A 26,968-nucleotide genomic window follows, 5' to 3' on the forward strand; every position below is an offset into this window, starting at 1 on the left:
CAGCTTGGCCCCGTGGGAGGCCCTTGGCTCAGGCAGGGTGTAACAGCTGGTGCACATGGAATGGGGGATGCTCCGGGGCCCCGTGGGGAGCCCTGTCAGGCCAGAGGCTCCCCCAGCCCCTCGTCCTGCTTGAGGCCCCTCCCAGGAGGCTGTCAGGACGCAGCAAAGCGGAGCCGTGTGCTCCAGCTGCGGCCATGCGGCTGGGTATCCCTGCTCCGGTGAGACCCGCAATCTCCGAGCAGCCGGCGCTGAGCAGCTGGGGCTGGAGCATCTGTGTGACTGTGCAGGGTCCGCAGCCGCGCTCTGCAGGTGTGCGTGCATGTGTGCTCACACACCGTGCGTGTGCGTGGCTGAGAGGAGGCACTGCCGGCTGCTGTCTGGCAGCTCCCAGCAGCCAGCCGAGCCGGGGGCGTGCGTGTGAGCCCTGGAAGGTGGGGAGAGCCCGGGCGTGTGGGCTGTGTGCAAGCCGGTTGCAGGTCTCTGAGCAGGGGCCATTCCCGTGCTGCCAGCCGTGCTGGGGCTGGCTGCAGAGGAACGTGGGAGCTCGTGGGCAGCAGTAGCAGCAGCGTCGAGGCACACGCAGCCCTGTCCCCGCTCTGCAGACAGCAGCAGCACCATTCCATCACCACCTTCTCAGGCACCCACTGCCAGTGGGAACAGGGTGGCGGGCACTGGTGTGGGAATTTGGTGCAGAAACCACTTCCCTGCCTGCCTGCTGACCCCAGGCCACAGGTTTTGGTGCTGCCCAGACACCCAGAGAGGTTTCCCCACTGCCGGCAGCGGGCGGGGAGGGTGGCACAGCCGCCGCACTGGTGCGTGCCAATGCCTGCAGCAGGGCGTGGGGCACGCACAGGCCTGCGCGAGTGCAGAGCGGGGCAGGGTGCTGCGGGTGCCCCCGGCGCTGCCCCGCTGGCAGCTGCGTGGGCAGGACGGGAGATAAATGGGAGTTTGGCGTAAACAGCCCTGGCTGCCAGCAGCACTGGAGTAGTGCTTAAAGGCACAGGCTCCGGCCTGGTTCTGCTGCCTGTTCCTGGCCTTCCTCCCTGCCTGCTCCTGCCCTTCTTTTCCTCCCTGCCTGTCCCTTCCCTCCTGCTCCTGCCCTCCCTGCTCACCCCAGAGAAGCTGCCCTCCCCACAGGGGCTCTCGTCCTCACTGCGTGCCATCACACCAGGGTGCTGACACAACACTACCATGGCCATGCACAGGTGACAACCAGGTCCCTGGAGCCCCCCAAGATGCCATGAGGTGGCATGGGATAGGGAGCTATGGCTGCAGGGTGAGTGTCTGCTCCCACCCCATTCAGGGTGACGTGGAGTCCTGTCCTGTCCTGTGCCACTTCCCGGGCAAAGGGTGCTGATAAGGCTGGGGTGGAGCTGTGGGACTGTCCCAGGCCTGGGAAGGAACGTCGGGCTCCATCAAGAGCAGCGGGAGCTGTGGGGACAGGAAGGGAGCAAGGTCGAGTTGGGGCAGAGGGGCACCCCAGAGCCCCAGCCCCTGGACATCAGGTATGGCCTGTGAGCGGGCACCATCCAGCAGTGCCAAGCGGGAAGAGTGGGGGAGTATGGGCACAGCTGTCCCAAGAGTGTGGGCACAGACATCTAAGGAGTGTGGATACAGTTGTCCCAGGAGTGTGGGGAACATTTCTCCTGGGTGGGGTCTTCTCAGTGGGTCCCACCATTGGGGTCCAGGGCTGGGACTGACCAAGAAGGACATGGGAAGCTCTGCCCCACACTGGGAGGGCAGCACTGGGTACCCTGGCCCCAGGAGAGCTGCCTACTGCAGGGGAATCCCTGGACCCCATCCCTCTGTCCCCTCTGTCCCCGTTGCCATGGTGATATAAGGAGTTGTCATTAATAACAGTTGCGTGGGAGCTGCTGGCCGGGTGGGCAGTGTTCTGAGGGCTGTGGGGGCTGTGAGCCCTCCCCACACCCTGGCCAGGGACAGAGCCCACCAAAGGCCAGGCAGAGGATCTTGCCCAGCACTACTTGCTCGGCAGCATGGCCACACCGGGACCCCTGGGACGGGCACAGGGGCTGGCAGGGATGTGTCGCCCGTGCCGAGTGCTACCTGTGGGGACACCGGTGCCAGCCAGGTCTGCCCGTGGTGGGGCAGGCACAGGCACCCCGTGGTACCCCATCGCTCCCGAGGGGAGGGCAGGGAGCGCTGGGCTGTGCTGGCCAGAGCCCCCAGCCCCAGCAGAGTGCCCATGGGGCACCGCTGAGGGGCTAGGGGGTGGCTCTGGTAGCAGCCATGGGGCCGAGCTGTTCCCAGGACAGTAAGACACACCCGGGACAGTCTTTCCGGCGACAGCATGATATACTCCCAGCCAGCCCCTCCTGGAACCCCCCGGCCCCCTCTCCACGGGATCCCTGCCGCGGGGATGGAGGAGGTTGCAGGGAGTCCCCAGCTGCCGGGGACAAAGCCCCGTCCCCTCCGGACCGTGACGGCCGCTGGGCGGGGGCTGAGGCCGGGTCCCGCTGGGGCGGGGTGGGGGCGGTACCGGCGGGGAACCGTCCGCCTCCTCTTCCGAGCGGCCCACCCCGCCCGGGGCACCGGCGGGGCTGGGGCAGCTGGAGCGGATCGGTACGGCCGGGAACGACTGGGTACGGCTCGGGGACAGATCAGTAAGGCTCGGTCCGGTTCGGTTCGGCCCGGCCGGGCGGGGCTCCGACCATGGCTGCTACGCCCGGTGCCGAGCGGCGGGCGGGCAGCCCCGGGGCGGGCGGGGCGGCGCTGGGCGGGCGGCGGGGCCGGGCCGTGCCGTACCAAGCCGCTGAGCCCCTTCTCTCCCCGCAGGTCTGCAGCGCCCGGGCGGCTTCGCGGCCGCGGCGGAGCCCCGCGGCTCGGTCCGGGATGGCGGCGCGGCCAGTGCTGCCGGTCCTGGCGGCGCTGCTGCTCTCGGCGGCTCCGGAGCCTGTCCCGCGGGTCAGCCTGCCCTACGGTGAGTGTCCGCCGACCTTCGGTGGGTGAGGGTCCCCTGGCACCGGGGAAGGGAGTCAGGCCCCGCCGAGGGCTCCGGCTGGCGTCTCCCCCGGGGCGGCGGAGCGTCCCGCGTCCCCCCGGGCTCTCTACGCCGCGTGGAAACGCCGTGTGACACTGCCGAGGCTGCACAGCCCCGCCAGCTCCCCAGGACACGGGGAACCCTCTGTCCGCGGGACGTGGAGCAAGGGCTGGGGCAGAGCCTCGGGGATGCTGCGGGGTGTAGGGACACGCACCCTGTGTCCAGACCGACACCGAGGGTGGGTGTGTCTGGGGCACTCAGGGGTACTTGTGCCTCCGCAAGCAGGGCAGTGGTGGCAGCCGTGTTCGGTACAAGATGGGGTGGGCTGAGCCGGCCGGGGGACTCTCCCCGTGGGCTCCCTCCCTGCTCAGTATGTCCCTGGGGTGGGGGACACGCCACAGCCCCTTACTGTGCAGTGCTCGGCTCTGGACAGCTCTGAGCCCCACTGCAACCACCTGTCAGCTGCATGGCCCCAAAGTGCTGGGGGCTGCACTGGGCAGGAGCCAGGGAAGGGCATCTAGGAGGGTGCTAGGCCAGGACAGAGCTGTAACGAGTGGGGGGCCTGGTTGCAGCCCCCTCCTGCCCTGCAGATCCCCCCAGCAGCTGGCACAGGGTGAGCGAGCAGTGGGGCGTGCTGCTTGGCCTCAGCCCTGGCAGCTGTGCCATGTGGGGGAGCTAGCCATGACTGTGCTGCCAGAAGGTGGCTGGATCCAGCTGCTGCTGGCCAGCAAAGCCCATCCCATCCTGTGCTGGGTGGCCTGGGAGAGTGCCATGGTTTGGGCAGCTGGGAGCACTCCCTGGCTCAGCATGCTGCAGCTCACTGGTATAGATGTGGCCCCACCACATGCTCCCATGACCGCTGGCCACGGCCGTGGTGGCACCAGCAGATGTGGGACCTGCTGAGCTGGACAGGAGGCTGGGATCCAGTGAGACAACCAGCTCGGCATCATGCCATGCTGTGCTGTGCCGTGTTGAGCCACGCTGCCTGGCCCTGCCTGCACAGACCGGTTCTGCCCCGCACTCTGCACACCTGTAAAGCTGTGGGAGCTGTGGGGCTGCAGCCACGGGCAGTCCCTGGGGATCCCAGCCTGGACCCCAGCGATGCGGGAGGAGCTGGGCAGGGAGCACGGGCCAGTGGCCAGTGTGTGCCCGGTGGTGGCTCCCGTGGAGCGCGGCCTTGTGGGGCTGCGGTTGGTGGGAGGGAGGAGCTGGGAGCTGCTCCCCTGGGAGCACTGGATGTGCCTGCAGCAGGTTTGTCTGGAAGAAGCAGGTCTTGTCCTGACAGGTCCCTTGGCAGCCACACCAGCAGCTAGCTCCCCATGCTGGCACAGCACTGCAAGGCGCAGGGGCCCCACTGCCCCTCCACTGCCATGCCCACCACGGGCGGCATTACCCTGCCACTGGCATGCAGGACCCCTCACAGAAGGATGCCCTGGGCTGTTGGCTTCTTCCTTTCTGCACCACTGTGGGAGAGCTGGGGTGGTGCTTGGGCCACCTGAGCCCCTCGGAGTGGGGGAGATGCTGCCCATCTAGAGGCATCTGGGGTTTGTGAAGCGATGGGAGGTGAGAGCCACGGGGTCCCACCCCACAGCACCATTGCCCCACAGGTCCTTGAGCCCTCACACTGATTCTCACCAGTCATGGCCTGGCAGGAGCTCCGGGGTTATCCTGGCAGGACTCTGGGAGCAAGCAGGGGGTTGGGGGAGGTCAGGGAGTCCCCAGAGTATCAGGGGTCAGGGAGTTGGCAGTGTGAGTCAGCCCTACGTGTCCCATTCACGCAGCCAGGCCCATCTGATTCAGAGCGGCGGGAGGAGAGGAAGGGCTTCCGGGGCCAGGCCACCCACGCGGGACAGGACGGGATGGGATGGGACAGGACAGGCGCTCCCTGACTCAGCATGGCCACTGCCCCGTGTCCGGCATGGGCTGAGCCCCGCGGGCCGGTGTGGACAGCACCAGGCTGAGCCCCGCATCCAGCACCTGCAGCACTGGGCTGAGCCCTGTCTCTGGCAGAGGCTGAGCCCTTCGGGCTGGGGCAGGAAGATACTCCCGGCACTCACCTCCCCCCGCGGTGAGGTTGGGGTCCCTGTGGGCCTAGGCTGGGCTGAGCTTCCCATGTTGCAGGGTTGAGCTCTAGGGCTGGACGTGGCTGGGCAGCTGCCCCAGTGCTAGGCAAGGCTGTTGTGGCGTCCTCGGGGCCTGGACACAGCTGTGCCTCGTGGGTGCCCTTGGGCACTATTGCGGCCCTGTGCAGTTCACTGCAGTGTGTGGTGACACACGTGTCTGGCAGTGTGGGCAGAGCCGGATCTGGCCCTGGCTGCTCCGGGTGGGTGGCATGGCCAAGGTGCTGGGCAGAGGGGCAAGGAGCAGCCATGGTGCAGGGTCCTGGGGGTCAGGCACCAGCACGAGGCTGATGCCTGTCGCTCTTGCCCCACAGACTCAGCCGAGAGAGTAGTGCGGCGCTTTGAGGCACCTGGTGTGTCCAACTACACGGCCCTCCTGCTGAGCCCGGACGGTGGGACCCTCTACCTGGGGGCGCGGGAACTGCTCCTCACCCTCAACACCAGCAACTTTCAGCCCAGCTCCCCAGTTCATAGGGTGAGCCCAGGGATGGGCTGGGCTGCCCTTGGGGAGGGAGGGGGCACCCAACTAGCTGGAGTGCAGGGGATGCCCTCCCCGTCAGCATTTCGGGTCTGTGTGAGCCATCACGCATTCAGGAGCAACTGCCCCAGAGCAGGATGTTTGAGGTGGGGAGGATGTGGTTGCTATGAACGAGCCGAAGGAGTGTGTCCGTGGACCAGCCAGGGATGGGGGGGCTCCCAGTGACTGTCGCTTCTCCACAGCTGCTGTGGAGTGCAGATGAGGAGAAGAAGAGGCAGTGTGTGTTCAAAGGCAAGGACCCCCAGGTGAGCCCCATTGCCAGCAGGCATCGGGGGCTGTGGTGGGAGTGGGCAGTGCCCTGTGTGGGGTGGGTGTGGGTGAGACAGCTGAGCCAAGGGCTGAGTTGGGTCCTCTGACCCCCACAGAGGGACTGTCACAACTACATCAAGCTGCTGCTGCAGCTGAACAGCACCCACCTGTACACCTGTGGGACCTGCGCCTTTAGCCCGGCTTGCGCCTACATTGTGAGTACAGGAACAGGATCCCCTGCAGGTCCCCCTATGCCATCAGGGCCCTTCAGTGGGGTCCTTGGCACTGGGACAAGTGCTACAGCCTCATCCTGCTGCAGAACGTGCAGCACTTCAGCCTGGAGCGGGACGCATCGGGGAAGGTGGTATTGGAGGACGGGAAGGGACGCTGTCCCTTTGACCCTGAGTACTGCTCCACAGCTGTCATGGTCGGTAAGGCACAACACCCTGGGACCCTTGCCCTTCCTCCTTGCACTGCCTCTGTGCCACCCTGGAACCCTCACCCTCCCTGCAGTGCCCTGGGACCTTTGCCCTCCTTCCTGTGCCTCCCCCTCCCTGCGTCTGCCCGGCCAAGCTGAGCCAAGGCCAGGCTATCACAGACCCCAGCAGGAAGCAGGCTCGTGCTGGTGGCGCATGGCAGGTCCCAGCGGGAATGTGTCTTTGGCAGACGGCGAGCTCTACGCCGGGACCGTCAGCAACTTCCAGGGCAATGAGCCGACCATCTCCCGCAGCCAGGAGAGTCGCATCGCCCTCAAGACCGAGAACTCTCTCAATTGGCTGCAAGGTGAGTGCCGGGGCTGGCACGGCTGGCTGGGGTCCCTCTCCCACAAGGGGTGGGAGGTGAGGGATGGGGCCAGTGGTGCTGAGGGTCCTTGTGCCCCCAGACCCAGCGTTCGTGGGCTCAGCCTACCTGCGGGAGAGCCTCCCTGCTGGCAACCCCGAGGGCGACGACGACAAGGTCTACTTCTTCTTCAGTGAGACCGGGAAGGAGTTTGACTATTTTGAGAACACCATCGTCTCCCGCATTGCACGTGTATGCAAGGTAGGCATAAGGCAGCAGGGCTGTGTGGGGGCTGTGCCTGGGGTGTGACTCACTTCTGGGGCAGGGGGGGATGTGGTACCATCCTGCATATCTCCAGCCCTTGGTGCCTGGACCCCTGCTCCATTCACTCAGCCCGTGGGGTTCCCTGCGGCTATGGCCATGGCATCGCACCCTGACCTACTGTGCTGTGCAGGGGGACCAGGGCGGGGAGCGCGTGCTGCAGCGGCGGTGGACAACCTTCCTGAAGGCACAGCTGCTCTGCTCACACCCTGAGGACGGATTCCCCTTCAACGTGCTGCAGGACATCTTTGTGCTCACCCCGGGCGAGCTGCACTGGAGGGAGACACTCTTCTACGGTGTCTTCACCTCGCAGTGGTGAGTGGTGGGGACCCAGGGCAGCATGGGGGGCTCGTCAGAGCCAGGGCCTGATCTTGCCATGGGCTCTGGCTCTCCCCACCAGGAACAAGGGTGGACTGGGCAGCTCGGCCGTCTGCGCCTTCCCCATGCGCAGTGTGCAGCGTGCCTTTGGTGGGCTCTACAAGGAGGTGAACCGCGAAACGCAGCAGTGGTACACAGACACCGGCCCTGTGCCAGAGCCCCGGCCAGGCATGGTAGGTGGTCGCTTGGCGCCTGCCTAAGCACAGGGTGCAGCACTGCCCCCGTTGCTCTCCTGGTCCCAGTGGCTGCCACAGCATGGTACCCACCCACTTCCCCAGGCCCTGCTGAGCCCCTTCCTTTCCCTGCAGTGCATCACCAGCCACACACGGCACCTGAAGATCAATTCATCACTGCAGATGCCAGATCGGGTGCTGAACTTTATCAAGGACCACTTCCTGATGGACAGCCCCGTGCGCAGCCAGCCCCTGCTGCTGCAGAGCCACCGGCGCTACCAGCAGATCGGCGTGCACCGTGCACAGGGCCTGCACAGCACCTATGATGTCCTCTTCCTGGGCACGGGTGGGTGCAGGCGGGCTCTGGCGGGGCAGGGTGTGTACCATGCACCCCAGCCCTGTTCAGCACAGCCCCCCTGTTTGCAGATGATGGGCGGCTGCACAAAGCTGTGCGGGTGAACCACGGAGTGCACATCATTGAGGAGATCCGCCTCTTCCCTGCTGGGCAGCCCATTCTTCAGCTGCTGCTGGACCAGGACCAGGCAGGAGCCAGGGCAAGGGGGGCACTGGGGGCTCAGCCTGCTTGGGGCAGGTCCTGTTTGTGGGCTGGGGGACAGAGACCTGGGAAGTCAGGGGTGTGCAGAAGCCCACCCTGCTGACCCCAGCATGTCCCCTCCCGCAGGGCCTTGTCTATGCAGCCACCTACACAGCAGTGGCCCAGGTGCCCTTTGCCAACTGCAGCCTGTACCGCAGCTGTGGGGAATGTGTGCTGGCACGGGACCCCTTCTGCGCCTGGAGCCGGGGTGCCTGCCGCAGGGTCACCCCACATCCCCCGGCACATCCACAGTAAGTGCTGCACCCTCTTCCATCCCCCTGCACCTCACGGCACCCTACTGCCCTGCCCTCACTCTGTTCCCAGGCTCTGGGCACAGGACATCGAGGATGCTGACACGGAGCGGCTCTGCCAGCTGGCCAATGCCTCCCAGCCCCGTCCTCGCATCCTCCTGCCCCCAGGTGAGCTCCCACTGGTGCTGCTGTGTGAGCACGTGTCCCGGGGGCTCCCACACACCCCAGACTCCTGCTCCACCACACTCCCATCAGCCCCCTGCCCACAGCTGGGGTCCCCTCCCTGATGTCCCCATGGGTTCTATCCGCAGCCTCAGGTGCACCGTGCCAGCAGATCCAGCTGCCTCCCAATGCGGTGCGGCCGCTGCCGTGCCAGCTGCTCTCCAACCTGGCCTCACGGCGCTGGCTGCATGACGGGGCACCTGTCAACGCCTCCTACCTGGTGCTGCCCGACGGGGCCCTCATTCTGGTGGGCAGCCCAGAGCGTGCAGGCACCTATGAGTGCTGGTCACTGGAGGAGGGATTCCGCAAGCTGATGGCCAGCTACTGCGTGGGCGTGCAAGAGCCAGCCCTTGGGCCACCAGACTCTGGCAGGAAGGTGGCTGCTGGCCGCGACACCCTGGAGACAGTCAGCACATCCCGGAGCACGTCAGCGGTGGGAAGTGCTGCAGCACGGCTGGACGGCAAGACCTACTGGACCGAGTTCCTGGTGATGTGTGTGCTCTTTGCTGCTGCCGTCCTCGTGCTGGCCTTCTTTGTCCTGCACCGGCATCGTGACGGCATGAAGGCCTTGCTGGAGCCCAGTGACCCTGGCAGGCACCAGAAGCCGCCCCGCAAGCCAGTGGAGAGTCTGCCCCTGAATGGCAGCAGCCTGCCTAGCACGGCTCCTGAGCACAAGGGCTACCAGGCCCTGCAGGACAACTACATTGTCAGTACTCCCGTGCATGAGCCCCCAGGACCCTCACGCACCTTCTCTGAGTCAGAGAAGAGACCTCTCCATGTCCGGGACAGCTTCGTGGAGGTGTCTCCCGCCTGCCAAAGACCCCGGGTGCGCCTGGGCTCCGAGATCCAGGACTCAGTGGTGTGAGGGGGATGAGAGCCAAGCCCTTACCCACGACCTCCTCTGCTCTGCTGAGCCTCGCCGGACCGTGAGCCACAGCTGGGGTCCGTGTTGTCTGTGTGTGCATGCCCAGAGCCTGGCACCCACACTCTGCAGCAGCACCCACCAGCCAGTGGGGTCTAAACCCTCGTGGGCTCCCTGGGCATCATCTTGGTACTGGTGGCTGTGGGTGTGAGGGGTGCCACATGCCTTCCAGGGACCTGCAGGACGGTTCCAGCCCAGTGTCCCTGCTGCAGGGATAGACACGGTTCCTGGCTCAGGCTGCTGGTGCGGCCCCAGCTCTGCTGGGCCCTGACCCCCTCTATGCAGAGGGCAGGAGGGGGCAGCCGCAGACCCCTCGTGCCCCAACTCACTGTGACGTCCCGCTGTGGGACCCAGGGCCACACGTGCGGCTGGGCGGTGCCAGCCCTGCAGCATGTGCTGTGTGTCTGTGCTTGGTTCGTTTTTAATATGTGGAAAATGTGAATTGTGTCCGGGGAAGGGTAGCTGGGAGCAGCTTCCCCCACGCTGGGTGGGCAGGGACACCCCCGCGGCCCCATGTGCGTGTGAGGAAACGTCTGTTGTTTTTATATAAAGTCCTTCAGACACGTGTGTGTGCGGCAGGGCTGAGTGCCTTCCTAGGCCAGAACCATCCCAGTTAACCCCATGGAGAGGAGCCATGTCTGCCTCTCACTGCAGTTGGAGGAAGATCTGCCCATGGCTTCAGAGGGAGCCAGAGGACTTTCCTGGCCATCAGATCTGCGGAGTTCCCTCCTCATGTGCTTGGCTGAGCGTTGGGCCAGGGCACGCTGCAGGGACAGTGGCTGTGTGCCTGTGGAGGAACACTGCCTGGGGCTGTGCCGACAGTCCCTGTGACCTGCTGGCATGCTGTCACTCGGGCAGCCCTCGGCTGTCCTGGGGCTGTTGTGCCTGGAGGCCTGTGCTGTGGCAGTGTGGTGCAGGCAGAGCAGGGAGTCCCTGTGGTGGGGGAGCACAGAGCACTGGGGTGATGCCATCCTGGTATCATAAGAAACAGCAGAAGGCAGAGGTGACCAGGAGTAAGAAAATTTGGTGCCTGGGGCTGGGAGGAGGGCAGCCCCCAGCAGGAAAGAGGCTGTGAGAGCCCCCTTCCCAGGACTACAGTGTTGTGCTACATGTGGGACCCACTGCCTGCCCAGGGAGCACCAGGTCCTTGTCCCCATCCCACTTTGCTGTGGGCAGACCCTGGACGCTTTGCCAGCAGGACCTGACTCCATGGTGGCTGCGGGCCAGGACTGGGATTGCAGTGCAGTGCTGCTTTTGAGCCCTCACACAACTGGGAAGCACCAGCAGTGCCAGGTCAGGGCTGGGGGAAGTGGTGAGCTCCACACAGAGCTGGCGTGTCCAGGCAGGATTCCCCCGAGGGACCAGCACTGCCTTGCTCCCAGCTGGACCCATGCACTGAACTTCCTGCACAGCCTGTTCTGGGACATCAAAAAAGCCACTGGAGACGTTGGCTGGTGAGCTTCCAGCAGACATGGCCCTGGGGCTGCAGGGGCACAGGCCTCTCAGCGTGCAGATACCGTCAGCACCATGGGGCAGTGAGCTGGAAGGGCTGGCAGCGCCAGGAGCAGGAGCCACTGTGTGAGAAACAGCCATGCCAAAGCCCTGAGAGCCATCAGCTGCTTTGCCCCAGCATGGGGGCTCGGGGGGCTCCAGGCCCCACACTAGGCCTGGCAGGGCCACTGGCTGCAGGCCAGGGCAGAGACGATGCTGGAACAAGGACAAAGGACCCTGGTGCTGCCCGCAATGATGGTACCACTCGCCTGCCCAGGATTTCCCTTGGTGCCTCCAGTGCTGAGCTCTTTGTGCTGCCAGAAGGATCCCAGTGTGGAGGACGGAGGGAAGGAGGTGGTCCACAGAAAGGGCTGTCGTGGAGCTGGACATGGAACCTATCCCCTAGAGTGGTGGCTGGCACACAAGCAGAGGGGCCTGGCAGGAGCCAATGTCCCCAACACCCTCGTGGCACCCGTCCCACAGCTGGACAAAGGCAGCAAAGAGCAAGGGTGAAACCGGAGCCCTTTAATTGTGTCCTCGAAAGGACTGGGGGAGGAAGAGGCCAGGGCAGCAGAGCAGCTGCTGGGCTGGAGCCAGAAGAGGGGCGGAGAGAGAAAGTGAGGAGGAGGAGGAGAGCAGGCTCTGAGCACAGCCGTGGGGAACAGCTCTGCTGTGGGGTGGCACCTGTACAGTGACACTTGAGTGACTGCTCAGAGAAAGCACCCCCGTTTGGGTTATTGGTCATGAAAAATGATCCACATTTTGGTTATTGCTCAGAGGATCCATGTTCACGTTATTGCTCAGAGAAATGGATCTGTGTGGCAGCAGGGAGGCTCCCAGAAACACAGGAGAGGCAGGAAGAGGCTGGCAGGGGAGGCAGCTCCCTGCCTGCTGCTGGAAGGCACAACATAGGAATTGGTCCTGAGGGCAGAGAGGGGCGGTGCTGGTGCAGGCAAGAGCAGCTCTTCCTCCCTCACTTGCAGAGCTGCCCTTGGAATGCATAGGGATTCAAATTCCAGTGCTAGGAGTGCAGAGGGGCTGCAGGAGAGGCAGATTCCTGGGACCCCCTGCTGCCAAGCAAGCACCTGAGAGGGGAGCAGGAGGGTTCCTGCCCAAGGCATTTCAGCACAGCCAGGCCATTGAGGGGCCAGGCCTGTGCTCCCTGAAAGAGGAAATGGCTGAGCCTACAAAGAGCTGCAGGAACTGGAGGAGTGCTGGAGGAACTGGAGGAGTGCTGCTGGACAGCCACAAGGCTCACAGGACAATCTTGAAGGAGCTGCAAGAGACATGACAGGTTCTGCACCTGCTTGCTAGGTCACACAAAGGGTTTACAAGCACCCAGCACTGCAGGAACCAGAATCCCCGTGCAGGAGAGGCTGTGTAGAGCCAGCCTGGGATGCAGAGCCAGCATGGGATGCAGTTCCCTCTGCCATTACGGCTGACTTGGCACAGGGCAGCCCTGCCCTCCTGCCACCACTAGCTCTGCCCCAGTGCCAGCTCAGCAATCAGGGTGATAAACCCCCAGCCAGCCTCTGGAGACCACCGCACCTGGCAAAGTCTGGGGAGCGGGACACAACGTGCTGGAATTCAGAGAGGTTGATGGTGCCGTCCTTGTCGATGTCGGACTCCTCCAGGATCTGTGGGGAAGGCGAGCGGTGAGCTCTGTGCCTGGGGCCATGCAATGCCCGTGCCCTGGCCAACTGGCCTCACATTTTGGATGAGCTGCTCCATCTCTGCGCTGCTCAGCCGGGACTCCTCACCCTGCCCTGTCAGGCAGTTCACCAGTTGCTCCAGGTCCTTCCTGTCTAGAATCCCATCTTCATCAAAGTCTGTGGGGAGGGAAAAGGTAGGTTTTAGCAGGGCCACAGTGACCCCAGAGAGTCACAAGCACCGGCACTGCACTGCTCCGTGCACCTCACTGTGCCAAACCACCCATTCCCACAGGGAGTTCCTAAAGCCACCATCCAGGTGGGTGCTCCAAGGGCACTGCCAGCCCTTCTGAACATTGATTCATCACCCTGCTCCTACTTCCCCAAGGTGCAGGGATCCCAGAACACTGCACCTGTCTCCAGCCTTACCAAAGATGCGGAAGGCATAGTGGGATTTGATGTCAGAGGTGGCGGAATCGCTGAAGACACTCAGCATATCGAGGAAGTCTTCAAACGACATGCTGTCATCCCCGGTCTCTGAGGTTGAGAACACATGGCAGATCCGGTGCTGGAAGGGGTTTGCCTGTAGACATGGGAATGGCTCAGGCAGGGCTGGGCCATTCTGGCTTCATCAGGCACACACTGGCTGTGGCTACTGTTTTGGCAGGTGAGCAGGTGTCCCACTCTGCCACTGCTCTGTCACCCATGGCATGGTCAAATCTGCCTCCCAGGATGCAGCCCCGTGCAGCCGGGATAAGCAGGATCCTTTGTGGCAGAGCAGGAATCTCCAGGATCCTCCACAGCAGGGATCCCTGGGATCCTCAGTTGCTCGGTGGGGATAAGGAAGCTCTTTGTTGGCACAGCTGAGGACAGAGCGTTGGCACAGCGAGGCCGTGGTGGATACATGGGGCCCTGCCAAAACACGCCCTTAACCCAGGAGCAGCAGTGTCCCGTGCCTGCCAGGCACCATACCCGCAGCTCAGGCAGCGTCAGGATGTGGCTCTTGGGAACCCGCGCGGAGATGGCGCTCTCCCTCTCCTCCTTTGGCAGCAGTTCACTGAACCTCTTGTAGGCACTTTAAGAGGCAAGAAAAAGAGCGGCTCTGTGGTGCGAGCGGGAAGGCAGTAGCCCGTCTGGGCACCAGCCGCGCTTCCCAGGGCCGTGCGGCCCGTTCCCACAGCTCCTGCCAACTTTGCCGGGCGGGAGCGTGTCGGCCGGGGGTCCCACAGCTGCTCCCGGGACCAGGGAGAGGAGCCGGTCTGTCTGCTGCCCACCCCGAGGTCCGGGGCTTCAGAGGGGTCACCGTGGGTTCGGGCCGGCCCTCCAGCCCCTACGCCGCGGGCCAGGGCGTCACCGGCCCGGCCCGGCCCGCGCCGCCAGCAGCACCCGCGGACCTTCGCCCGCCGGCTGCTAGGGAGTGCCACCGGCACCGCCCTGCTCAGCTGGGCGTCTCGGCGGAACGGGAGCCCCGGGCCAGAGCCAGAGCTCTCCGTACCCCGCGGCAGAGGCTGAGGACCCGCGGGACCTGGCTGGCGCCGGGGGCACGGGGCGCCAGGGTTCGCGCCTCCATCCCGCCCCACTTACGGTATTCCGCCCGGTGGTACTTACAGCAAGATCTCCTGCTTGCTCAGGAACGTCAGCTCCTGCGGGGAGAGCACGGGTCAGCACCGACACCGGGGTCAGCACCGGTACGGGGGCCAAGGCCTGACCCAGGGCACCCCAGCCATAGGATCCTTGGCCTCTGGGCGCCTTCCGCCTCGGGACCGCGCCGCCCTCCCGTGCCCACCCCCCCCTGCAGCCGCCCCTCTCCCCCGGGGCCGGTGTCGGTACCTGGTACTCGCCCAGCAGGTCCCGCGGTATCAGACTAGCCGAGCCGCCCATGGCGCCGCTTCCCTACGCACGTCACTCACCTGCTGCCACGGCAGCTGCCCGCCCCGGGGCGGGACAAACGCGCCCACACGTACAACGCAGCCCCGCCCGCCCGCACACACGGCGGATTCCCGGGTCCGCGGGGCCAGCAGTGGCAGAGATGACGGCGATGGCGGGAGGGGAGCTGAGCGAGCCAAACCCCGAGGAGTTCGTGTACGGTGAGGAGGACTTCGTGCTACAGGCAGCCGGCTGGGGCGACCCGGACTCCGCGCTCTCCCGGTTCGACCGGGTGCTGCTGGCGGGGTGGAGCGACCGTATGGAGCGGGGACTGTTCCGGTACCGGCTGGGGCCGCTGCCCACCCGCGTCCTGCCCGGCCCCGTGCGCCTCGTGGCGCAGCTGAACGAGCAGCGCAGCGCGGAGCGCCGCCCGCCGCAGCCCGTCCGCAGCCTCCGGGATCCCTTCGACCCCGGCGCCTTCAACTTCACCCGTCTGCGCCCCGCCGAGCTGCTGTTCCGCCTGCGCCGCACCGGAGGCCCGGGGCCGCCACCCGACCCGCTGCTGGTGGCCATCAACGCCAGCCCCTTGGAGCGGGGACACGTCCTGCTGCTGCCCGAGCCGGCGCGGCGGCTGCCGCAGGTGCTGACGGCCCCGGCGCTGCGCGGGGCGCTGGAGGCGGCTCTGCTCAGCGCCCACCCCGGATTCTGCGTGGGCTTCAACGGGCTGGGCGGCGGCGCCTCGGTGAACCACCTGCACCTGCACGGGCTCTACCTGGGCCGCCCGCTGCCGCTGGAGGAGGCGCCGGCCGAGCCGCTGGGGCCGCGCCTGGGGCTGCTCCGCGCCGGACCGGCCCCCGCCTTCCTCTTCTTCGCCTCTGGCCCTGCGGCGCTGGAGCCGGTGTCGCGGGCCGTGTGCCGGGCGGCGGAGCACCTGGCCGGTGCTGGGCTGGCCTGCAATGTGCTGGCCACGCGGGGCGACCCGCCGGGGGGGCCCGGGGCCGGAGGTGGCCGCGGGCTGCGGGTGGTGCTGTGGGCGCGCCGGCCCCTCTTCGGCCCCAAGGCGGGTGAGCCCTTCGCCGTGGCGTTGTGCGAGCTGGCGGGGCTGCTGCCGCTGCCCGCCGAGCCGCTCTACCGGGACATCACCGAGGTGCAGGCCCTGAGCGCCATCCGCCAGCACCTGCTGCCCGAGCCCGAACTGCTGCACCTCGGTGGGGAGCTGGCGCGGCTGCTGGAGAGCTGATGGTACGGGCACCGGCGGGGCTGCTGCAAAGCTGACGGCACCGGGACCGGCGGTGAGGCCTCCGCGCGGCAGGGGCCGCTGCGCGGCGGAGGATGCGGAACTGACTGTCACGTGGCCCCAGGGGGCCGCTCCGCCTGGCAATGCCGACGTCTCTATGGTTGGTCGCCATGGGAACGCGGCGGACCCGGGAGCGGTGCGATGGCGGCGGCCGGCGGCGGCGGCGGGGGGAGCATGGGCCCGGGCCCACGCCCGGGAACTCCTGTGGGCGAGGAGGTGGCCGTCGCCGCGGCCCCCCCGGACCGTCCCGCTGCCCCCGCCGGACCCGAGCCGCGGAGGAAGCGCAGGCGAGTGTGGGGCCACAGCCCCCCGGCAGGGTCCGGATGGAGCCCATCCAGCCGCTGCCGGAGGCGCCTCCCGCTGCCTCACTCGCGCTCAGTCCTAGCCCCAGCCCAGGCGTGCCCCGGCCCCGCTGCTCCCTGTGGGACAGTGCCCAGCTGGTGCCCGGCGCTGCCCAGCTCCCGGGAGCCGGGCCAGGGCCCCGCTGACCCGAAATAAATAGTGTTCCCCTGAAATTGCCCTAGCGATCCCCTGTGTGACACACCCGGCCACGGCTCCGTGCCCGGACCAGCCTGCCCTTCTCCTTAGGGCTGTACCGAATCCGGGCTGGCTTGGTCAGACTGCCCGGTGTGCTCTGTGCGTGTGTGTGAGGGATCGGGGCTGTGTCCCCACTCTGTCCTACGCCCGGTGCCTCGCTGAGCTACTGTAATCTCATCTCTATTCCAGTGTCCCCTCCATCAACCTGAGCGGCTGCAAGTACGAGAGTGGTAAGTCAGAGGGGGTGGGGGGGTCCCTGCAGGCTTCCAGCCCACACCCGCAGGCTCTGCAGGTGCCTGCACAGCCAGGAGCGGTGCTGGAACCCAGTTCCCACTGCTTTATTTACTGCTGCCAGTGACTGGCACAGGGCCCCCCGTGTTAGTGGGGAGTTTGTCACGCTTTGGATTGAGATTTCTCCTGATTTAAAATGTGCAACAGCAGCGCGAGCCCTCAACATCCCCCACACTTGCATTTGCCAGCTGTCTGCTAAAATGGGCAAGAACGGTTCCATCAGGTACAGTGCAAGGGAGTACCTGGGCTTGGAGACAGGACCTGAGGGTTGTCAACTATTTAAGGTAAAGTTGGTAGTGAACAGGCAGGATCTGTACCTGGAACCTCTCCCTGTGCTGTCCATCCCTGGTAACTCCAGGGAGCTGGTCCACTCTCCTCTCTCACTCTTCTTTCCTTCCACAAGCTGCATCTTGAAAGAACAAACTCCTGGCCCTGGAGGGGTGTTATTAATCTACTCTGCTAAGGGATCTTGGTGTGCACGGACCCCCATCACCTCCCAACCCCTGCCACATTCATACTTGGCACTAGCATGAACCATCCCAGCAGAGAGCTTTTCCTGCAGAGCTGTCTTCTGCTGCTGAAAGACCTTTGATTTGGGTGATTAAATTCACACCTTCGCAATTTGTATCTGCCTGTGAGGCTTAAGACCCATAGGAAGTTCAACCCTGCTGTTGAGGGGCCCTGGCACCTAAAGACAGGTGGAATTAGAGGGATAAGAGCTCCCAGAACACTTGCAACCAGAGGCTTGGCAGGTTGGCCAGACAAAACTGGTGTCCCTGACACCTCCCAAGGGGTCATGCCAATACCTTACACCTCTGAGAGGGGAACTGCAGCCTGGAGAGGCTAGTCCATACTCCATCCCTTGTTATTTTGGGGGAGTGTCAGTCCCTGTATGTGGCTCCTCAGCCAGAGATTCATTTCACATTCCATCCCTGGTTATTTTGGGGGTTTATCAGTCCCTGTACATGGCTCCCCTGCCTGGCCCCTGTCACTGCTTGCCTTGGCACAGTGCGGCGGGCAGCACAGCACTGCGGGCTGAAGGAAGCGGGAGAAAACGAGGAGTGGACGGTGTACTGGACGGACGGCGCGGTCTCTTTGGAGCGCCTCATGGAAATGAAGCGGTTCCAGGTAAACAAAATGGCTGCCCAGCAGGAATTGCTCAGGGATGAGGGTGACACAAGGCTGTCTATGGAACAGCACGTGGCAGAGTGAAACAGAAGCATCCAAAGCAGTGCCACGTGCCATCTGTGCCTCGGCTCCAGGGCGCAGGGTCAGATACCTTTGCTTGTGCCATGTCCCTGGTTGGTGTCACCAGCAGCATTCAGCAGCTATGGTGGGAGCAGGAGCGTTCCAGCCCTGCAATGTGCTGTGAAATAAACAATTGTCGATAATAAATGGCTCTTACAGCGCTCCAGGGCTAAGATGGAATGGGCAGATAAATCACTAGTGAAGCTCAGATACAGCAGCTCTAGCAAGTCTCACCCCTCAGTAATAGTTCAAGGCAGCCACAAGCCTGGCTTCCCACTCACTGCTGCTTCTCCATGCACAGGCTCTCCTCAGGGCTGGGAGAATCCATCCCCACAGGGTCTCTGCTGATCTGGGTTTTTCTGCTCCACTTTCAGAAAATCAACCACTTCCCAGGCATGATCGAGCTGTGCCGTAAGGACCTGCTGGCTCGCAACCTGAACCGCATGCTCCGGCTCTTCCCCACGGAGTACAACATCTTCCCCCGCACGTGGTGCCTGCCAGCCGAGTGAGTGGCAGGGGACAGTGCCGCGGGGACGGGGTGACACGGCGGGGGGAGGCTGCTCGCCTGCTCTTTCTGGGCACCAGAGTCCAAATCTTAACTTGCCTTGGCATGCACCATGGTGAGCTCTTCTGCAGACCTTCCAGTACAGGTAGAGATGAGGGCAAGGAAAAGGTGGGATGCGGACAGCTGGGTCAGGTCACACAGGGATCAATCTGTGACTTGATGGGGAATGGGGGTTTTGACTCCTCCCCTGCAGAAGTTCAGTGTGTGCTGGCCTGCAGCGCTACGGTTTCAGTACCCAGCTGTTAGAAGAGAGTTCAGAGGGGTGTTTTTTGCAGCTGGTGATAGTCACCCCTTCCTTGCACAGCTACGGAGATTTCCAGGCCTACAGATCCACAAAGAAAACAAGAACATTCATCTGCAAGCCTGACAACAGCTGCCAGGGAAGAGGGATCTTCATAACCCACCACCTGGAGGAGATCAAGCATGGGGAACGCATGATCTGTCAGCAGTACATCTCTGAGGTACTGGGACAGTCCCGGAACACCGGGGTGGGATTCCAGCCTCCTCACTCTGCCAGCATGCCCCATGCTCCCCGGGTCTCCTCAGGTCTGCTGGAGGTGTGGGTGTGGCTGCAGCACATCGAGGACACAGACAATGCTCGCCCCTCTGCTGAGCAGCACAGGCAGATGGAGCAAATCCTCACCTCACCCGTGCTCCTGCCTCTTTCCTCACAGCCTTTCCTCATTGATGGATTCAAGTTTGACATGCGCATCTATGTGCTGGTCACATCCTGTGACCCACTCAGGATTTTTCTCTACAAGGAGGGCCTGGCCCGGTTTGCCACCATGAGGTACATCGATTGCAGCAGCAGAAACCTGGTAAAAAGGAAGTTTCAAAAACACTCACATAGTATCTGTAGGTGCCAGTTCTTAACTTGTCCTGGGGGCATTCCAGGCCTTGAAAAGGCAGGTACTGGGAGTTGCAGGAGTCCCAGCTTTTCTGTTCTTCCTCTATACCCCATCCTCCTCACAGGAGGTATTTCAGGAGGGACAGTAGATCTACCCCAAGGCCCCACATTTGGGCTGTTTACTGGAATTACCACAGAATCATGGAGTTGTTTGCTTGGATGGAACCTTGGAAGGTCTCCAACATCATGCTCAAAACTTGGTCAACAATAAATTCATATCTGGTTTCTTGGGGTCTCACCCCATCAGGTTTTGAAAACCTTCAGAATGAAGACCCCCTGGTGTCTCTGGGCAGCATGTTCTGCTTCTGGCCCTGATAAGTGTGCTCAATTCCACACCATTCCTACTCTGCCTGTGCTTCAGGCAGAAAAGAACACGGGAGGATCTGGTGGGGCTGTTTCTGTTCTTGCTCAGTGGTTCAGAGTGAGTAAATGTCTCTTGTGGTTCCCTGCCAGGGTGACATCTGCATGCACCTGACCAACTATGCAATCAACAAACACAATGAGAACTTTGTCCAGGATGACACGATGGGCAGCAAGAGGTACTGGCATGTCTGAGCATTGCAAGAACACTGCCTGGGGACACTGGTTTACCTCAGCTTTCCTGGGGTGACACAGCTGAGCCCTTACCACCTCCTGTTCCCCACACAGGAAGCTGTCCACCCTGAATGCCTGGATGGCAGAGCACAGCTATGACACAACAAAGCTCTGGGCAGATATTGATGACATTGTTATAAAAACGCTGATTTCAGCTCACCCTGTGCTGAAACACCACTACCAGAGCTGCTTCCCTAACCACACTACTGGCTGTGCCTGCTTTGAAATTCTGGGCTTCGACATTTTGCTGGATAGAAGGCTGAGGCCATGGCTGCTGGAGGTGAGGAAGGAGTGGAGACCTGAGAGCTGGGGGACTAGGACAGGGGGGTTGGGGTGAACATGGTTTGTTTGATTCAAAAGGGCCTCCTTGCTCACAGAATTAACCAGGCTGTGAAGCCAAACAACCTGCTGTGAGCAGGATCCATTTCCTGCACACCATCTAACAACAGGGAGTTTCCCAAGCCTTCAGACCCCTTGTCCTGTGAGCACCCTGAATTTGTAACAGTTGCCCTCTGTCTGCACCCTGTGGGGTGGGATCCAGGTGACCTGTGGCACAAGCAGGTAACACACTGCAGGAGAGAGTGCTGCATGTGGCTTCCTGCTTCCTGTCTCTGATACGGGGAAGAGCATCCATGGGACGGTGTGGGGCGTGGCTGGGGCCATGGGCTGGGAGCTGGGGTGCCAGGTTAGGTTACTTGCTTGTCTTGGCAGGTGAACCACTCTCCCAGCTTCAACACAGATTCTCAGCTAGACCATGAGGTGAAGGATGCCCTTCTGTGTGACACCTTCAACCTGATCAATGTGCACGCCTGTGACAGAAAGAAGGTGCTGGAGGAAGACAAGCGGCGGGTAAAGGAACGGCTCCTTCAGGCCAACCAGACTCCCCGTGAGTCCAGGTATTGCTGTTCTCCCACAGTGCTGCAGGTCCCTAGTGAGCAAAGACAGGGCATGACAGGGCAGGACAACACCAGGGTTGGCTGGTGGAAGCTCCCAGAGCCCACAGCATTCTGCAGCCTCTGAGCTCTACCAAGCCATCTGCATCCTGCAAGGAGGAGCCAGGGCTCCTCTCTGGGTGCCAGGAGATGTGTCACCTGGTGCTCTGGGCCCTGACAGAGCTATCCTCAAGCTGCACCTGCTTGTTATCTCTTTCGCTGGGGATGGGCAGTGCCAGCATCCCAGGCTGGCAGGGATGCTCACATGAGGAACCACGGCCCTGCCTCAGGAACTGGGAGTAGCCTGGGCATGGGCCCTTCTCCAGGGCAGGGGTCCTTTCCAAGGCTGAGGGTTTCCCCTTCCTGTGTCTGCATGTCCTTTCACAAGCTCGTGTTCAGTGAGCCTGCTGCCTTGCAGGCAAGGCACAGCTCTCTCCAGCTACTGTTTCTATCAGGAGTCCTGGGATAATCCTGGGACATGCTGAGCATGTCAGCCCTGTGCTCTGCCTGCCTCAGAGCCTCCCTCCACAGTTCCCTGTCCTTTCTCCTGCTGCAGGCGCAGAGAGCAGGAGAGCAGCCAGGCTGCCTGGCTGGCACAGGCTGAAACCTACGAGAATGAGCACCTGGGGGGGTTCCGACGCATCTACCCAGCACCTGGGACAGAGAAGTACGAGCCATTCTTCCAGCAGGGCAGGTCCCTCTTCCAGGAAACAGCAGCATCCAAGGCACGAGAAGAGCATGCCAGGTACGCTGCTCCTGTGAAAACCCACTTCTCACAGGTGGCATGGAGACCACGTGCTCCTGATCCCTCCTGGGGAGCAACTCAGCTGCTTGGCAAGTGTAAGAAAGTGGGGAGAATGGGAGGGGAAAGGAAGGAGCCTGCATGTGCTGTGGCACCACAGCAAAGTAGCTCCTTTTAGATGGACCCCAGAGAGGCAAGGGCAGTATTCTATTGACTTTTGGACCCTGGAGACACCATTTCCCAAATGTCCCCCTCTCTTTTGGCAGGCACAGCCTAATCCAAGGGCATTTGTCTTTTTAAAAGTCTCTTTACAAGCATCCCTGTCCCATCTCTTCGCACATTTCTGTTATGGGCTATCCATACAGAAATTTGGCCTGCAGTAAATGTCCTCAGGTTGAAGACTGTCCCACAGTCTTTTGCTATTGTGGCTCTGAGCCATTGAGGGACTCTGCTGTTCTGTGGCAGGCAGCAGCTGGAGGAGATGCGCCTGAAAAATGAAAAGCTGGAAGCTGCCATCAGGAAGAAGAAAACTGAGAGGATCCAGAATAAAAATACAGCTCCTACAACCCACCTCAGAAGCACCAAGACATGGGATAGAAAGGTACCTGAGTGTCAGCATTGTCCGTGGGCTCTCCAAGTCAATGACATGGCTCTGGGAGCTATGCTGGGCCATTGGGGCACTCATGGAGCTGAAATTCCAGGTTTGACTCCTTGCCTGAAGTTCAAAGTCGACAGCTTGTGTTGGCAGTACTTGCAAGCACCAGTGTTGTGCCTTTCCATTTTGGCTCTCACTGGGATCTCTATCCCACCCTGAGACTGTAACTGTCCCCAGGGTTGGAGCAGCTCATGGCTTTGTCTCACCTGTGCATTATCCCAGCTTCAGCTTTGCTATAGCTCAGGTGTTTCTCTGCCGAGGTGCAGCGCATGCAGTACAACTCCATGCAGCCCCAGGACATTGTGGAACACGAAGAGAAGAGGAGAGTGAATGCTCTGCTGCAGCGTGAGAAGCTGATCCGAGACCTGGGCATCACTGATCAGCTTTCCCGGCTGCTCCCCACAGCTGAGGGAGGATCCTCCCCACAGCTGAGGATCCCCCACACCCAGGGATCCTGCACCCTCCGGAGCCAGGTAATGGGATTGCCAGAGCCACCCCACACAGCCAAGGCAGAAGGATGGTGAGAAGTGAATTGGGCACTGAGCATCTCTGGTGGGGCAGGATGGGGGTCCGCTGCAGGCAGATCAGCTGCTGTGCCTTCAGGATGAAGTGAGGCTGGAGTGGTGGTAGGAGCATACCTGGGGACAAAGTGTGGGGCGATGCTTTAGTGAGCACCTGTGCATGACTAGACAAGACTTTTCCTTCCCATCTCCTGCCAAGGCCTATGGAACTAAGCCATGGCCATTTTGCTTCCCTCCTTCCAGCTGCAGTTTCCCTGGGATGCCCTCGGGGACCACAACACCCGCGATTTAATGATGCTTCTCTCATTCCTGGGAGTCCCAGCTCAGCCCTTGGGGGACAGGATCACGCACAGCCCTAGAGGCGAGGCCCTGCTGCCGCACATCCCAGGCCCAGATCCCAACGACATGCACACCCTCTGTGTTCGAGGCCGGAGTGTCCCGTACCACGTGCGGCACGAGGGCCCCCGGGCGCTGGGCGGGGGCTGGCTTCGGGGCCGGGCAGCGGCCACCCAGCCCTGCGCCCAACCTAAGGGGTTGCAGCTGAGAGACCAGCAGCTCCCTGGCATCGGAACCCAGGCAGAAGGCTGTAAGTATGCATCACCTTCCTGTGGATGCTCCTGGCCTTGCCAGGGTAGGAGGAATGGGTGAGCTGGATGGAGTTCTCAGGGATGCTGGGACACTGCAGAAGGGTCACCATGCTCTGCTTGGTGCACTGGTAACCGCTGGAAGTCTCTGTCTGAGGCTTGGAGCATCCCATTTGCAGGGACAGGGAAGAACTATGGGTGGTTTCCCAGGATCAAGGGTTGATGTGCAGGGGGAGTATGAGAAACCAGGAAAGTCGAAGGGGTGCATTGGCTCCTGGGGGTCAGAGGAGACATGGTGACACAGCGCAGTCCCCAGCCTCTTCCCAGGCCTCACTCCCACCACACTGCTCCCTGCCCGTGCTCTTACCCTCCATCCTCACCCAGCCCTGCCTGGCTCCCTGGTGTCTGCTTCATCCACTTTGCAGCCCTAGGATGAGGGGAGCAGGAGCAGAGGAGGGGTTGCCAGGACCAAGCCCCACCAGGAAGGGCAGTGGGGGGGCTGCTGACCTGCAGAGCTGCTGGCTCTGCCCAGCCTCACATCTGTCTGCACTGTTCTAGGTGGTGCTGGTAGTCTGTCATCTTCCCATGGAGGCAGCTGTCCCCCGGCTTCCCCCGCCAGCCCAGGGCAGGCCACAGGTGATGGCATCTTCAGCTGTGCTGTGGTCCAGGAGCTTCCCATCACCACTGCCGTTCACGTGCAGCACACACATGCCTCACACCATGGCAGAGCCTCGTCGTGCCAGTGTGTCACGCCATGCCAGCACCTTGCACCATGCCAGTGCCTCACACATTCACAGCATGAAAAGCACAGGTAGCATGGCCGAGGGCTCAGCCTTCCTCCCATGTGTGCTTGCATGCGAACCAGGACTGCTGGATAGGTTGGCTGCCTCCACCAACTCTGAGATCGGCTGCTGAGCCGCCTGGCCAGAGCCCGGGCCCAGCATCGCTCCCGCCACCCACCCCAGCTAGCTTCACCTTTGCCAAGACCGGAGGCTGGTGCTTGTGCCCCTGTCCGTGCCCTGTCCGCACTCGTGTCTGTGACCTCCAGCCGCCTGCAGCGAAGCCCTCCAGAGGCCACCTCGCTCTGGACGCGTCGGAACCTCGCTTCCCCCGCCGGGGCCGCTCCCCCCCGCCGGCCCCGCCCGTTCCTGGGCCGGTTCCTGGCCATGGCGGTGCTGCTCCAGCGCGGGCTGCGGGTGGTCCCGCTCTTCGCCAGGGCCCCGCGGCGGGCGGCGGCGGCGTGGCCCGGGGACCCGGAGCCGCCGGACCCGGCGCTGGAGGAGACGGAGAGGTGCGGAGCGGTCGGCCGGTGTTCGGGGCCTGTGCCGGCCCGGGCGCTCACGCGTGTCACCCGCAGGGCGCGGCGGCGGCGGGCGGCGGCGCGGATGGAGCGGCTGCGGCGGGAGCTGGGCGGGGGGCGCAGAGCCCCCGATCGCGCCCTGACCTGGCAGGCGATGGAGCAGCTGCGGTGAGCGAGAGACCGGGCGGGCCGCGCCGCGCGCAGTGACCGCTCCGGTGACCGTGCCCGTGCCCGCAGGTTCCTGCGGCAGGAGCTGCCCGAGGAGTGGCCGTTGGAGCGCCTGGCCCAGGGCTTTGGCGTCAGCACCGACGTGGTGCGGCGGGTGCTGCGGAGCCGCGGCTGCCCCTCACCACGCCGCCGCCTGCGGCAGGACCAGCGGGCACTGAGCGCCGCCGCGACGGCACCGGGACGGGGACCGGGACGGGGACCGGGACGGGGAACGGGGGACGGACACGAGGTGCACGCCCCCGACGGGACGCTGTTGTACCGGCTGCCGCGGGGCTGGGGCGGGCCGGGGCCCAGCACGCAATAAATGGTGTTGGGACCCGCCTCCGGCTGTGTTGCTTCCGTCGCGCCGGGCGCGGGCTCCGAGGCCGCGGGAATGGACTCCGAGGCGCCGGCCCTGGGCACCGCGGCGGCGGGGATGGGCTCCGAGGCGCCGGCCCTGGGCAGCGCGGCGGCGGGGATGGGCTCCGAGGCGCCCGCCCTGGGCTCCGCGGCGGCGGGGATGGGTTCTGAGATGGCGCGGCTGCTGGAGGCGGTGGACTTTGCAGCCAGGAAACACAAGGCGCAGCGGCGGAAGGATCCCGAGGGCACCCCCTACATCAACCATCCCATCGGTGCGGCACCGCGTCCCGCTCCCGGGAGATCCCCCGCGGCCCCTCTCTCCCAGAGCACCGCTCACCCCTGCAACCCTCCCTGCCCCGGAGCGCCGCCAACCCCCGGGAGCCCCCACCCTGGCCCCTAGAGAGAACCGTGTCTCTTCTCCCGTACCGTGTCCTTCAGCCCGATAGGGGCAGAGCCCCCGAAGCACTGCAGCCCTCGCCCCAGCCCTGTGTATGGCTGTGGCTCCCACCACACTGTTGCCCTGCTGTGGACGGTGCCCACAGGAGTTGCTGAGGGGCCCCTGTGACACAATCGCACCTGCCAGGCCTGGGGACAGTGCCCACCCTGGGGGCAGTGCTAGCCCCTGGGGCCTTCCTGCCTGCCCAGCCAAAGGATTCACTGCGCAGGATGTGCCTGTGGGGTTTCCCCTGCCCAGGGTTGATCTCGGGCAAACCTCACTGCCCACCGTGCAGCACAGCCCCCGTGTCACCCACGGGAGCCACTGTCCCGGTTCCCAGGAGCTGCCTGTTTCCCGGTGCCATCCACTTTTCCGCTCTCGCTGCAGGCGTCGCCAGGATCCTGGCGCATGAGGCCGGCGTGACGGACATAGTGGTGCTGCAGGTAAGGCCGTGCCCTCCCCTGCCCCTGCCCTCCCCTGCCCGTTCCCTTTGGTTGGCCCGGACCCCTGCAGTCCCCCTCGTCCCCTCCCCGCTGCAGGCCGCCCTCCTGCATGACACAGTGGAGGACACGGACACCACGTTCTCCGAGATCGAGGAGTGGTTCGGCGCAGAGGTGCGGCGCGTGGTGGAGGAGGTGACGGACGACAAGACGCTGCCCAAGACCGAGCGGAAGCGGCTGCAGGTGGAGCGCGCACCCCTTTGCAGCCGCCGGGCCAAGCTGGTCAAGCTGGCGGACAAGCTGTACAACCTGCGGGACCTGAACCGCTGCACACCGCAAGGTACCGCCCGCGCCGGCGGCACCGGCACGGCGGGGACGGGGGAGAGCCCGGCTGATCCCAGCCAGCAGCACGGCTGGTCCTGTTGGCTGTGCCCCGTCCGCGCCGAGGTTGCCCTGGGCCGGGGGCGGCAGTGGCGGGAGGTGGTGGGGGGAGTGTCCCCGTGTCTCTGCGTGTGTGTCGCCGTGTCCGGGAACTCGGGGCCGGGGCGCGCCCGGTGCGGCGGGACCGGAACTGACGTTACACATGTCCCCGCAGGGTGGTCGGCGGAGCGCGTGCAGGAGTACTTCCGGTGGGCGGCGCGCGTGGTGTCCGGGCTGCGCGGGACCAGCGCGGCCCTGGAGGGGGCGCTGCAGCGCCTGTTCGAGCAGCGCGGCGTGGCCGCGTGACCGCCGGGGCGGGCCGGCCGGTCTGCAGCGGTTCAGGTCCCGCAGGTTGTACAGCTTGTCCGCCAGCTTG

The 26,968-nt window shown here is 63.8% G+C and overlaps 5 protein-coding genes and 1 long non-coding RNA gene across 10 annotated transcripts; 4 read left to right on the forward strand and 2 right to left on the reverse strand.

The window, feature by feature from the left end:
• Positions 1-1,438: 1,438 nt before the first annotated feature.
• Positions 1,439-10,117, forward strand: SEMA4B (semaphorin 4B). Of its 3 annotated transcripts, none has more exons than XM_042039625.1 (15): positions 1,439-1,505; positions 2,797-2,941; positions 5,436-5,596; positions 5,842-5,904; positions 6,025-6,123; positions 6,228-6,339; positions 6,575-6,691; positions 6,792-6,949; positions 7,143-7,324; positions 7,410-7,560; positions 7,696-7,906; positions 7,987-8,102; positions 8,243-8,406; positions 8,480-8,574; positions 8,718-10,117. In XM_042039625.1, the coding sequence occupies exons 2-15, from the start codon at positions 2,854-2,856 to the stop codon at positions 9,491-9,493; spliced, it is 2,493 nt and encodes an 830-aa protein (XP_041895559.1). In that variant the 5' UTR covers positions 1,439-1,505; positions 2,797-2,853; the 3' UTR covers positions 9,494-10,117. The 3 variants fall into 3 exon arrangements, with proteins under 3 accessions (XP_041895559.1, XP_041895557.1, XP_041895558.1); XM_042039624.1 differs by lacking the exon at positions 1,439-1,505 and adding an exon at positions 2,520-2,603; XM_042039623.1 differs by lacking the exons at positions 1,439-1,505; positions 5,436-5,596 and adding an exon at positions 2,225-2,603.
• Positions 10,118-11,546: 1,429 nt separating this feature from the next.
• CIB1 (calcium and integrin binding 1) lies at positions 11,547-14,658 on the reverse strand. Its single transcript, XM_042039637.1, has 7 exons — positions 14,521-14,658; positions 14,299-14,333; positions 13,663-13,765; positions 13,120-13,273; positions 12,752-12,870; positions 12,590-12,678; positions 11,547-12,317 (listed from the first exon to the last, which is right to left on the reverse strand). Exons 1-7 carry the CDS (start codon positions 14,569-14,571, stop codon positions 12,296-12,298), a joined length of 573 nt encoding a protein of 190 aa, XP_041895571.1. The 5' UTR covers positions 14,572-14,658; the 3' UTR covers positions 11,547-12,295.
• A 26-nt stretch (positions 14,659-14,684) lies between these two features.
• GDPGP1 (GDP-D-glucose phosphorylase 1) lies at positions 14,685-17,809 on the forward strand. Of its 2 annotated transcripts, XM_042039634.1 has the most exons (3): positions 14,685-15,798; positions 16,580-16,620; positions 17,691-17,809. In XM_042039634.1, exon 1 carries the CDS (start codon positions 14,720-14,722, stop codon positions 15,794-15,796), a length of 1,077 nt encoding a protein of 358 aa, XP_041895568.1. In that variant the 5' UTR covers positions 14,685-14,719; the 3' UTR covers positions 15,797-15,798; positions 16,580-16,620; positions 17,691-17,809. The 2 variants fall into 2 exon arrangements, with proteins under 2 accessions (XP_041895568.1, XP_041895567.1); XM_042039633.1 differs by having other exon boundaries at positions 16,580-17,809.
• Positions 15,805-25,278, forward strand: NGRN (neugrin, neurite outgrowth associated). Of its 2 annotated transcripts, XM_042039627.1 has the most exons (16): positions 15,805-16,140; positions 16,580-16,620; positions 17,691-17,809; positions 18,304-18,434; positions 18,799-18,955; positions 19,169-19,312; positions 19,855-19,940; positions 20,050-20,275; positions 20,707-20,891; positions 21,484-21,672; positions 22,135-22,270; positions 22,585-22,797; positions 23,089-23,431; positions 23,988-24,240; positions 24,787-24,897; positions 24,967-25,278. In XM_042039627.1, the coding sequence occupies exons 1-16, from the start codon at positions 15,995-15,997 to the stop codon at positions 25,259-25,261; spliced, it is 2,775 nt and encodes a 924-aa protein (XP_041895561.1). In that variant the 5' UTR covers positions 15,805-15,994; the 3' UTR covers positions 25,262-25,278. The 2 variants fall into 2 exon arrangements, with proteins under 2 accessions (XP_041895561.1, XP_041895560.1); XM_042039626.1 differs by lacking the exons at positions 24,787-24,897; positions 24,967-25,278 and having other exon boundaries at positions 22,591-22,797; positions 23,988-24,597.
• Positions 22,172-22,615, reverse strand: LOC121669979. Its single transcript, XR_006017976.1, has 2 exons — positions 22,531-22,615; positions 22,172-22,384 (listed from the first exon to the last, which is right to left on the reverse strand). It is a non-coding gene; the product is annotated as an uncharacterized LOC121669979 (long non-coding RNA).
• On the forward strand, positions 25,262-26,913 carry HDDC3 (HD domain containing 3). The gene is made up of 4 exons (XM_042039635.1): positions 25,262-25,568; positions 26,120-26,175; positions 26,272-26,512; positions 26,768-26,913. Exons 1-4 carry the CDS (start codon positions 25,262-25,264, stop codon positions 26,896-26,898), a joined length of 735 nt encoding a protein of 244 aa, XP_041895569.1. The 3' UTR covers positions 26,899-26,913.
• Positions 26,914-26,968: the final 55 nt, after the last annotated feature.

The sequence above is a fragment of the Corvus kubaryi genome, unplaced genomic scaffold (genome assembly GCF_017639235.1).
Source record: "Corvus kubaryi isolate FWS band 111438036 unplaced genomic scaffold, C.kubaryi_AGA036_p1.0 37394, whole genome shotgun sequence".
NCBI classification, from domain to species: domain Eukaryota; kingdom Metazoa; phylum Chordata; class Aves; order Passeriformes; family Corvidae; genus Corvus; species Corvus kubaryi.

Excerpts from the sequence above, each read along its gene's own strand:
- CIB1 (XM_042039637.1), bottom strand. The coding sequence starts at position 14,571 with ATGGGCGGCTCGGCTAGTCTGATACCGCGGGACCTGCTGGGCGAGTAC. Across the intron at positions 14,334-14,520 it reads ACCTGCTGGGCGAGTACCAG|GAGCTGACGTTCCTGAGCAA; the intron begins GTACCGACACCG and ends CTCTCCCCGCAG. Across the intron at positions 12,871-13,119 it reads CTATGCCTTCCGCATCTTTG|ACTTTGATGAAGATGGGATT; the intron begins GTAAGGCTGGAG and ends CCCTCCCCACAG.
- GDPGP1 (XM_042039633.1), top strand. The coding sequence starts at position 14,720 with ATGACGGCGATGGCGGGAGGGGAGCTGAGCGAGCCAAACCCCGAGGAG.
- SEMA4B (XM_042039623.1), top strand. The coding sequence starts at position 2,251 with ATGGGGCCGAGCTGTTCCCAGGACAGTAAGACACACCCGGGACAGTCT. Across the intron at positions 7,561-7,695 it reads CAGAGCCCCGGCCAGGCATG|TGCATCACCAGCCACACACG; the intron begins GTAGGTGGTCGC and ends CTTTCCCTGCAG. Across the intron at positions 8,407-8,479 it reads CATCCCCCGGCACATCCACA|GCTCTGGGCACAGGACATCG; the intron begins GTAAGTGCTGCA and ends CTCTGTTCCCAG.
- NGRN (XM_042039627.1), top strand. The coding sequence starts at position 15,995 with ATGGCGGCGGCCGGCGGCGGCGGCGGGGGGAGCATGGGCCCGGGCCCA. Across the intron at positions 19,313-19,854 it reads ATTGCAGCAGCAGAAACCTG|GGTGACATCTGCATGCACCT; the intron begins GTAAAAAGGAAG and ends GTTCCCTGCCAG. Across the intron at positions 20,276-20,706 it reads TGAGGCCATGGCTGCTGGAG|GTGAACCACTCTCCCAGCTT; the intron begins GTGAGGAAGGAG and ends TTGTCTTGGCAG.
- HDDC3 (XM_042039635.1), top strand. The coding sequence starts at position 25,262 with ATGGTGTTGGGACCCGCCTCCGGCTGTGTTGCTTCCGTCGCGCCGGGC. Across the intron at positions 25,569-26,119 it reads CTACATCAACCATCCCATCG|GCGTCGCCAGGATCCTGGCG; the intron begins GTGCGGCACCGC and ends CTCTCGCTGCAG. Across the intron at positions 26,513-26,767 it reads GAACCGCTGCACACCGCAAG|GGTGGTCGGCGGAGCGCGTG; the intron begins GTACCGCCCGCG and ends ATGTCCCCGCAG.